Below are 11,084 nucleotides of genomic sequence, written 5' to 3' on the forward strand. Positions count from 1 at the left end.
TTCTTGACGGGCGAGCCAAGAGAGGACAAAGGCATATCCCCACCCGTCCGCGCGCTGTCCATTTTGATGCAAACGTGGAGCCGGAAATGGATCGATGACGGACAAAAAAAACAGACGTTTATCTATTTGCTTCTGCATGTTGGGCCGTGATTTGTGTCCATTTACCCGAACGTGGCCGGACATATTTTTAGAATCGTGTGTTGGAGTTGGGCCTCTTCCATTTTGCACTACCCCAAGCGCGTGACTGAGGAAGGTACTAAATCAATATGCAGTACTACCAAGAGAATGTCCTGCCGAGTGTCACCACGTTGAGTCGTTGACTCGTTCGAGTCCTGGTCATTCAGGACTAGTTTGACTAAACTATGCAATTTCGAACTGCAATTTCAGTTCCAAAAGCAATTCTGCAACCGCGCGAGAGCTCAGCGAAAACAGCAGACAGCAGCAGCAGGGCAACCCACCAAATGCAAACCCTCCTCTTCTAGGGTTTCGTTTCCTCCTCCCCATCCGCACCGCCCGCCCGCCCATGGCCGCCACCTCCCGCGACGCCCCGGTCCCGACCGCCATGCCGGACCTCGTCCGCGACCACCTCTACTTCGGCGACGTCAACGACGCCATCGCGGCCCTCACCGCCTCCCTCCCGGACGGCACCGACATCACCCACGTCCTCTCCGTCGTCAGCTCCGCCTCCATCTCCTTCTTCACCGACTACCGCCCGGGCCTCTCCTTGCCAGCCGAGGAGGTCCGCTGCGTCGTCGCCGGGGAGGACGGGACGCCCTCGGCGGTGGCCCCGGGCCGGCTGATGCGGGTGGTGGAGAGGACCGGGGAAGGGCTAAGGGTGACGCGGATGGCCGTGCCGCTCAAGGACACGGAGGAGGAGAACCTGCTCGACCACCTCGAGCCGTGCCTCGATTTTATCGACGAGGGGAGGAAGGCGGGAAACGTGCTCGTGCATTGCTTCGCGGGGGTCTCCCGGAGGTACGCTTGCTTATCATCACCTGATTCCGGTTGCTTCCGTTGTTCTGCAAGCCCCACGTTTTTGTTGTCTCAGGTGAAATGCTTAATCAAGGAGAAGTAATCACGCACTACCTGTATTTCATAGTTTCATTCGAGCTTTTACATGTTTTTGTAGACGATCTTAATTGATGCCGCGACTTCGTTCTTCGTCTTTATATCCTTGTTTGCATGTGACGAAAATTTAGTTTGGTTGCCATATTTATCTTGTGAACACCTTCCTGCAAAGTAACTGTAAGCATTTCAAATCACATGAATGTCCATCTGTAATGATTTGGCTAAATGGAGCAAACTCAATTTGCGGTCGTGTTTCACCTCAACATTACATAAACTCTAGCACAAATGGTCCACATGGCTGCCCGTTCTATAAGATGCATCTGAAAGATGTATGATACGCCGTAATCATTGTCAATAATCTGCCATCTACTTACATAGATATCAGTTTGTTTCGTAAATTTCTGTTTGTCTGATGCTCTAACTGGATACATCTGGTAAACACGGATTAAAATGTTCACTTGCTATGGTGACTAATGTTCCAATCCTGTTTATGTACGCATGTGTATGGGAGGGAGATGTAGTGAACACTTACAATAACTGCAAATAAAACTAGTAACTGGGCACTTAGCTAGAAACTGCGTTTTGCTGAATAGAAAATAAAATACACAAATCATCTAATTTTTGGCTAAATACACGGTTAATAGATTTTTTTAACTACTCGTATCACTCGGCAGCATTAGGGCATGTTTGGTTGCCCGCCAACCAGAACAAAGAGGTGAAGGCTGGTGATAGTGATGTTAAGCTAGAAAAGAAGGGACCATGCCTATCAACGCAAAACTGGTGGATGCTGCTAATCTGGAGCACCCCCGCCAGGCATAATAAAATTTTAAATCTGACCTGCTGAGGCTGTGGGCAGTCTGAGGCATTTTGTAAGCTCCAGGCTGCATTGCATATCTCAATTTTTTTTCTCTCGGAAAGCAAAGTGCTACTAGTTAAGAGAGCAGAAAGTGGTTGTCTCATCCTTAGACTCCAGCATGCCTCTTCAGTTAAGAGGGGAGTGGTCTTTTGGTGTTGTTCTGTTGAGAAGAGGTGGACGTGAAACACTTGAAGTCCCACATCGATGTGTTTGTGCGTGACCATGGGAAGCCAGCAGGCTTCACCGTTTTCTATGGTGAACCACGTTGGGAGTTCATGGCAGATAGTTGGTATTTGTTGAGTTACATGAGGTGCCAATTTGCGCTAGCCTGGCTATGTGTGGGAGGTTTGAACACAGTCCGATACGACACGCTGACAGCTAAAGCATTTGAGAGTTAGGTTGGGAGTGGTGGCGGATGGAGGAGTTTTGAAATGTGGTTGGTGACTCTGGCGTTACTTCAGTTTGCCATATACTTTGGCTATGATGAGCTTATCAGTGTTGCCCCTAGCAATGAGGAGCCATGGGTATGATTTGCAAGAGGATACTGTTTTTTTTTAAATTCGCCGGAGCAAGATGGCTGCAGCATGTCTCTCGAGCAACCTGTGATGGATTGCGGTTAGCGATAGAATTGTCAGGCAAGCAAGGTGGTGTTGAAACTGACTTACAGACCTGATAAACCCATGAAGCGCCACCTCTTTTCAGGGTCACACTGGTCTAACATATGTCCAATTGTAATGGAGCTTGACAAGCTAAATAGAAGTTTCTTGTAGTTGAAACTATAGTCTTCTTGTGAAGGGGGCCAAATCTTGTTTTAACTGGTGCATGTGGCTTAATGCAATTCCATATTTTTATCGGCGTTCTTTGTTATTTGTAATCCTGCTATAGTAAGTAATGATAAGTTTAGTGAGTTCTAGTATAAAAGATATTCTTAGTCACATGAGACATTATGTTTTTGAGCTTAAGAATGTTTAGCAAGTAAGAAAGCTGACAACTCATGGCTCTTGGTAACCAATTATTATAGGATGCATTGCAATTTCCACATATAACTTCCTAATTGATGTGCTGGAAATGGGGAATGTGTATTTTTCACTTATGATGATGCCATCCACGTTCACTATATAACATCTATTTGGAATTTCTGTCATGCTGCAGTGCTACCATCATCACGGCATATCTAATGAGGACAGAGCAGAAATCTCTGGAAGGTATGATATATATTTTTTGTTTTGAGCAAAAATTGTAATACACTAATCTTTAGTTTGTACGTTGCTTGAATTATCTGATCCACCTTTTATAATCCTTGTGGCATTCACTACTTTATTCTTTTTCCAGAAGCACTAGAGTCCTTGAAGGAAATTAACGAGTCCGTTTGCCCAAACGACGGTTTCCTTGACCAGGTAAGCTTTCATTATGAACTGGTTGCACTATATCTCACTAGATTTCTTTTATTAAGTTGAATTTCCTATACCTTGCAGTTAAAATTGTTTGAAGAAATGGGTTTCAAGGTTGATACTTCAAGTTCTTTATACCGGCGCTTCCGCTTAAAGTTGTTAGGTTGGTCATTTTCCAACATTTATCATTTCGTCAAGTTCCCTTGCCTTTGTGGGCCTTCTAATTCTTGTGGTTGCAAGGTGCTCTCTTGCTGAAAATAGAACAGTTTGTCATAGATTCTGTAAAATTTTATCATATCAAGCAGATTCAGTTGCTCTACTTGCCGCCCCAGTGATATTTCTCAATCTTAGCAGCACATTGATTAAGTGTTTGCCTATTACTTGTCGCAGGTCAGTCCTACAAAGTTGGAGAGAAAATAGGAAACCATGTATTTGAAGACGATCCTGGAGTTGCTCGACAGCCTAATCCTACCCAGGAATTGTCAGGCAAGGAGAAGGCCCTTAAAACAGCATACCGCTGCAAGAAATGCAGGAGGATCGCTGCTGCACAGGACAATGTTATCGGCCACACACCTGGTGAGGGCAACTCTAGCTTTGCGTGGCACGACAAGAGGAAAGGCCACACACACAACAAGGAACAAGATTGTTCTTCTCTGTATGTCGAGCCTCTCAAGTGGATGACTCCAGGTAAAGTCATCTCTTGCAGTAACATAGTGCGTTCACATATATGTATATCGATGCAGTCCATAGCATATCACCAGTCTGTTCATTATCTGATGTCGCTCATGATGAAGCAGTAGAAGATGGCGCTTTGGAGGGGAAGCTGTCGTGCATCCACTGCGGGGCGCGCCTAGGGTACTTCAACTGGTCAGGGATCCAGTGCAACTGCGGCAGCTGGATCACCCCCGCCTTCCAAATTTCCAAGAGCAAAGTTGATGTAAGCACCATCTAGATCTTCTCCATGTGCTAGCAGATTCGATGGGTTTGTCAGGGGCTGGTGTAAATTCCATATCGTCTGTACCGTCATGCATTGGATCACAAGGAGCAAACGCTGGAGCCTGCTTCATGCATTCACCTATTGTACTCTGAAATACTATACTACCTCACAACAGCTTACAAGAGAAGTTTAACACATCACAGTGAAGCAGTCGCAGATCCTAAACGTTTACTACCTGCCTTTTCATCAATTAGCGGCAACCTGATACTCCCTCCGTCTGAAAAAGCATGTATCTAGCACTAACTTGGTGCTATATACATCCATTTGAGGGACAAAGGGAGTATATTTTTAGCGTTGTAGGGAATTCAGGAGTGTAGTGTAGTGAGATGGACCTGGAGTGGTGTGGAGCGGCTTGCAAGGAGTTGAGTGGGTGAGTGGAATGACTTGTGGTGGAATAGAGTCGGTTGGTTATGATGCGTTACACCACAAATGGGTATGAGAGTATATATACAGAGTCCAAAATCTGACCGTTACTGCAAAAGGTAATTGGGCTGGGACGTGCCGGGAGAAAACTTGAGGAACTACTGAAACAGTTGAAATAAATTTGAAAGTCCAAGGTAGCGTTCAAAATCAGAGAAAATATAGTACTCCCTCTGTTCGGAATTACTTTTCTCGAAAATGAATGTATTTAGAACTAAAATATATCTAGATACATCCATTTCTGCGACAAGTAATTTCGAACGGAGGGAATACTTGAAAGGTGAAAAGTTGAGCGATGGCTCCGAATGAAAAATGCAGCACCTTTTTCGCGAACATAGAACATTTTTATTTAATGGAGGCAAAAAGTTTTGCCCCATCGATTTATTAAGAAGAAGAGAATTGCCTAGTTAATTTAAGAAAAACCGGGCGAAAACATACACACACGGAGCACGGACTAACTACTCAAATGGCAAGAAACTCCACTACTGCATAGTTGGCCCTTGCCAAACTCTCCGAATGCACAACATCCACAAACCCTGAAACTGCTACTATGCCAAGTGAATCACGACAAGAACACCTCGACATAAGACATCATGCACCTTCCAATCCAAGAGGACATGACGAGAGACCGAAGATCATCCATCAAGCAATTAGAGACGCCTTGCCTATGACGCCACTCTTGCATTTGCCCATCTTCTTTTGTTTGCCACTTATTGACGGGGAGGCAAGCAATCGACCTGCCCAAATCAGGTCTAGCAATCTCCGCGCTAGTGAGCAAGTCACAAAGTTCTTTCACGAAGAAAGCATCTGGATTTAGTAGGCGCCAACACACTTGGCTCAATGTCCATGCCACTCACAGGCATCACCTGCTCGATGGTCGCAGATGAGGGAAAGGCAGCAACATCTGAAACTCCACGCTCCATGGCCAACGCCTGACTCCCAATGAACTTAGGCGAGCGAGAGATCGCACCGTCCAAATCGCTACTCTCCTCGGCAAACAATTTGAAAGTACTGGGTAAAACCAATTACTCCGTAGTGCATACAAAACCTCAAAACGAGAAATTGCAGAAAGAGGGAAGTCACATCTTTGAAGTTCTGCATGAATAAGAGCGAAGGTACCAGACTATATACTGTGACTCACAAAGAAGCAAACCGAGACGGCTTGGAAGTGCCGGATCCAAACACATGATGTTTCAAAGGCTTAGCAGTTCTGGAACAAAGAAAATGATGATTTCAAACTGTAGAATCAGGAATTGTTCTCTAAGTACGAATGACTCAAAGTGCCCAGATAGTACCAAAAGATAAGTCTTTGAAAGTACCAGGGCTTAGAAAGATTCATACTATACTCCCTCTGTAAAGAAAGAGAAGACCGTTTAGACCTTTAGTGATCTAAATGATTTTATATTTCTTTACAGTGGGTAAGTTGAACAAAGAGAGCGGATATTCACTAAAAGCAAGCCGAGCTTGATGTAGATAACTTGAAAAATTGTGTGTGTGTGTGGGGGGGGGGGGGGGGGGGGGGGGGGGGGGGTAAGAAATTTGTATAAGAAAATTAGTTGTGGTACCTACAATAAACTCACTGAAATGATTAGTCTCAATATTTTTTTGCCATTGGTCCTCTCGAATAGTTGTCACAAACCATCAAAATCAATTAAGGGTGCAATTCATCATATCCGCCACCACCTGTTTACGATGAACCTTACTTGAGTTTGCTATAAACCAAAACATGCCATTGTGTACACTGGGATTGACTGCGCCACAATCTTTATTACAAATTGCTTTTTGTCACACTCGTTTTCTTTTCGAAAATGCCGGTGCAAACTCTTAAAATTTTGTAAAGGCATTTCTGAAAATTGTACATATGATTCGTACACTTGAAACTTTGCTTCGTGCACATACGATTTATAACAAACATGAACCAATCGGTTATACATACTTGGTTTGTGAGAGAAAAGCAGATTCATAGTACAAACTTGCTTTTAATCACAATAAGTTCCTTCGTGAAAACATTCATTGCAACATGTACATTTGGATCTAGAGTAGCTTTGAAGATCGTGATGAGGTCCACAACGGTGGAAACAGATTGTAGTTTCGACACACGTCTTGAACACCTTGCATAATTTTTATTTTTTATTAGGATAACTTCTGCATAACTTTACATAATCTAATTTGGATGTGTGCATGCATTCCTGTTCGTTACATTTGCACATGTCCGATTGATGTTTCTAGAGTGCCATGGCATGTGTGAGAGGAGACAGTCGGATGTGCTCGAGTGAAATACAAAAAACCACCACATTGTACACATCCATTTGAATTTGCTACCACTTTACCTACGGCAGCAAAAATCTACCGTAGTGGTAGATTTGGACAATTCAGGAGCTTCCTTGCTCAACCACACGAACCAGTAATTTGCTCGTCATGTCGGATGCCAACCATACTCATTTCGGAACACAAATTCCTTTCCCCCCCAACCCTACAGGAATTGAACTGCTTTCAATGTAAGCCTTTCAAATTTCATGTGGATTTGTTCCCAAAAGAAAGCAGCATGCACATTACAGTCACAACTCTGCACTCTGTTGACATACATAAGACACCGTAGCAACGCTTCACTATAGGACTAGGTCTCGCCTCTTCTTCGGGTTCGATGGCTCCGCACCGCCCGTTCCTTTCCTCATCATCGCCACGAACTCTGAATAGTCTATCCTCCCATCCTGCATTCGTCGTCAAGAAAACAGTTTCAGTTCCTTTCGACGCATTTACCATCTATTGTTTCGAATGTATTTTTCCTTCTTACGTTGTCGGAATCGGCTTCGGCAATGACATCCTTGAATTCCTCGGCGTCGAACAACTTCTGCTCTTGTAAGGCCTGCTCCAGCTCTTCTTTTGTGATGTACCTGCGAGAGGTATATGAGTATCCAAAAATCCTGAATCCAGGGGCCTGAGATGTACTACCTCTGTTTCTTTTCTTTTTCCAGGAAATACTACCTCTGTTTCTAATCTAAATATAATTTTTTTGTCAGTTTAAATTGAACTGCCAAAACGTCTTATATTTTGGAACAGAGGTTGTACTAATTATCAGTTTGTTGGTGCTCAACTTACCCACTGTTGTCCTTGTCGAAGTATTGGAACGCGGTGTAGAGGTGCTCTTCCCTGTCCATTCTGTTCATGTGCACCGTCGCGGTGACGAACTCCTCGTAGTCGATCAATCCATTGCCGTCGGCATCGGCCTGGAAATCGAAGCAGAAAATAATTTCCGTTCATGTCAAATACTCTATGTAACACCACGTCGTTGATTGGTTGTGTCATCTGAATTAATAAGACTCACTGCTTCCATCAGTTGCTGAATTTCATGGTCCGAAAACTTGTTGCCCTGCTTGGCCAGCCCGTTCTTGAGCTCTTCGAGGGTGATGGTGCCGCTGTTGTCCTTGTCGATGCTCTTGAACATCTCCTTGAGCCCCTTGATCTCCTCCTCTGACAGGCACCCGGCAATGACCTACGCAAAGTTCGCCGCAAAGTTATCAAAGATTAGTTAGTTACCTGAAGAAGTGTTGTCAATGTCAGTCTATGCGCCTACTCTCAGTGCGGCTTTCTTGAACTGGTTCATGGCCACGAACTGCTTCATCCTGTCCAGAACGACGTTGTCGAGCGGCGTGTCGGGGGCGTCTCCGTCTTCCTTGATCCATGGGTGGTCTGAAAAAGCTCAAGTTATTTCAGGGCATCGATTGTCTTGGTCATGCACAAAAAAAGAAGTGTGCACGAAGCAAGAATTTGACAGGAGGAAAAAAGAACATGCAGAAGTGGCTTACTGAGGACTTGGGTGGCCGTAAGCCTGTCCTTGGGGTTGATATGGAGCATCTTCCTGACAAGATCCTTGGCTCCGGGGGAGATGTTGGGCCACGGCTCGCTGACGAAGTCGACCTCACCGCGCAGAATGGCGGTGAAGATGGCGTTCTCATTCTCCGCCCAGAAGGGAGGGACGCCGGAGAGGAAGATGTAGAGCATGACGCCCATGCTCCAGACGTCGGCCTCGTGGCCGTACTTGCGCTTGAGCACCTCCGGGGCGATGTAGTAGGCGCTGCCGACGATGTCCTTGAACACCTCGCCTTCCTTGAAGAAGACGGAGAGGCCGAAGTCGGTGGCCTTGATGGGCGACGACTCGTCCCGGTTGAGCATCAGGAAGTTCTCCGGCTTGAGGTCCCGGTGCATCACCCCCATGGAGTGGAAGGTGTGCACGGTCCCGACCACGGACCGGAGCAGCGAGGCGGCGGCGCGCTCCGTGTAGTGCCCCTTGGCGATGATCCGGTCGAAGAGCTCCCCGCCGGCGCACAGCTCCATCACCAGGTGCACGTTGTGCTTGTCCTCGTAGGCGCCGCGGAGGTCCACGATGTTGGGCTGGCCGGAGAGGTGGCGCATGATCTCCACCTCGCGCCGGACGTCCTCCACGTCCTCCGCGCCCGACAGCTTCCGCTTCGCGATCGTCTTGCACGCCAGCTTCTCCCCCGTCTCCGTGTGGGTGCACAGGTAGGTCACGCCAAACTGGCCGCGCCCGAGCTCCTCGCCGATGGTGTAGGTCGCGCGCACGTCCTCTATGGGCCGCCCGAGCACCTCGCCCACGGGGCCCGGCGGCTTGGCATTGGGGTCCGCCTTGGTTGCCGCAGAGGCGGGCTCGGCCTCGGCGGCGCCAGGAGCAGGAGCCGGGCCATCGTTGGTCGGTGCGTTGTCCCCGCGCGGCGTCTTTGGGGGCGCCGGCGGCTCTGCCTCGGCCGCCGCGTCGGCAGCGGCAGCCTGCCCGGCTCCGTTTGTGCAGCATTGGCCCATGGCTGCGGGGAATGCGCGCTGGCCGCTCCGAGGGAGGAGAGGCAGGCACAGGCATGCATGAAGAGCACGCACCTACACACATGCACAAACCAAAGTTCGGAGATGGGTTTCGTTATCTTTGCCACACAAAAAATGGTTTCGAGCTTGGAAGGTTGGGAGTGAATGGCGGGAAGGAGGAGGATTATTATGCTGGTGTCACAACCTGAACCTGAAGCTCTCGAATTCTTCAGTTAGGTGTAGCATTTCTAGCTATACCGTTTCGATCGGATCCTACGGATCACATGGCTCCTTGCCTGATCTCGTCGATGAGCCGTCAGATCCCTTTAACCGTTATAGAGTGCTTATTCCTGTTATTTACTCCTTCCGTTCCAAAATATGAGGTGTATAGTTTTTCTAAAGTTAAATATATGCATGTTTGATCAAGTTTTAAGAAAAACTACAGTAACAAATTTGTATCATTAGATTCATCGCGAAAAGTATTTTCATATTTTATTTATTTTATAATCTTGATCAAACATACATAAGTTTGACTTGCACAAAAATCGATACACCTTATATTCTGAAAGGGAGCAAGTACATTAACCGTTGTAGTGGGTAATTAACTACCTATGTAAGTGGGTGGTTTAACGAGCTAATCAACTCATTAAGGCTTGTGCTCATTAAGCCTCAACTCACTAAGCTTAACGAGCAGAAAATCTAGATGGCTCTGTTCATTTGGAACTCATTAAGCTCATGAGCACTAACAAGCGCTCGTTAATAGACTACAACATGTCACGGTCTATGGGATGTGAGCGTAGATGTGATTTTTACGGAGGAAAATGATGAATATAGAAGAAGGTGTACTAGTTGCCTCCTATAGGCTAGGTTGGCTAGATGGGCAAGGTGCTATAAAAATGTTGCCACATAAGATAAAAATATATCTTGTGCTGTACTAACGAGTTTAATGAGCTGCTTGTGACACTCGCTAGCTCGTTTGTTAAGCTCATTAAGCTTAATAAGTTGAAATCAGTGATTTGTTATGTTCATTAAGAAGTGAGCTACAAGCTTAACGAGCCAAGCTATCGAGCCCCCATTAAGCTCGTGAGCTACGAGCTTTTGGTCCAGCCTTATAAATCGGGTTGTGGCCCTCTTGGTTTAAACATAAATCCTACCTATTCTCTTTATTACCATATTTACTGTCCCAAATTCCCCCTGATCCAATCCGGGTCTTAAACAAATTGGTATTCGAGCTCAAGTTCCTTGGTGGCGTTTTCTATTGGTGATTTTTTCCGTCAGATCGGGCAAATCCCACCCTCTTGCGGCAGTGGCGCTTTTGAGTGATTCTAGCAGCGCAGGCGGCGGTGTTGGTGGCATTGGTGGTGGTGATTGTTCTCGTGTAGATCAGTTGAGTGGAGTGGTTGTTCAAGAACATCTCTCGTTCGGTAAAATTCCACGTCTAACATGCACCATGGAGAAGAGGATCGTTGGCGGTGGCATGAGCTAAACATGGGATGGGTTGCTGGCTTGTTCAATGCTAAAATTCCTCACTTGTTTT

At 46.3% G+C, this 11,084-nt stretch overlaps 2 protein-coding genes across 2 annotated transcripts; one reads left to right on the forward strand and one right to left on the reverse strand.

Annotated features, from left to right (window-relative positions):
• The first annotated feature begins 398 nt into the window (after positions 1–398).
• LOC123103085 (dual specificity protein phosphatase 12) lies at positions 399–4,452 on the forward strand. Its single transcript, XM_044524576.1, has 6 exons — positions 399–975; positions 3,077–3,129; positions 3,257–3,321; positions 3,400–3,478; positions 3,706–4,002; positions 4,113–4,452. Exons 1-6 carry the CDS (start codon positions 524–526, stop codon positions 4,265–4,267), a joined length of 1,101 nt encoding a protein of 366 aa, XP_044380511.1. The 5' UTR covers positions 399–523; the 3' UTR covers positions 4,268–4,452.
• A 2,668-nt stretch (positions 4,453–7,120) lies between these two features.
• On the reverse strand, positions 7,121–9,658 carry LOC123103086 (calcium-dependent protein kinase 25). Its single transcript, XM_044524577.1, has 6 exons — positions 8,539–9,658; positions 8,307–8,422; positions 8,058–8,225; positions 7,832–7,959; positions 7,527–7,626; positions 7,121–7,443 (listed from the first exon to the last, which is right to left on the reverse strand). The coding sequence occupies exons 1-6, from the start codon at positions 9,548–9,550 to the stop codon at positions 7,342–7,344; spliced, it is 1,626 nt and encodes a 541-aa protein (XP_044380512.1). The 5' UTR covers positions 9,551–9,658; the 3' UTR covers positions 7,121–7,341.
• Positions 9,659–11,084: the final 1,426 nt, after the last annotated feature.

The sequence above is a fragment of the Triticum aestivum genome, chromosome 5A, assembly GCF_018294505.1.
Source record: "Triticum aestivum cultivar Chinese Spring chromosome 5A, IWGSC CS RefSeq v2.1, whole genome shotgun sequence".
Taxonomy (NCBI): Eukaryota; Viridiplantae; Streptophyta; class Magnoliopsida; order Poales; family Poaceae; genus Triticum; species Triticum aestivum.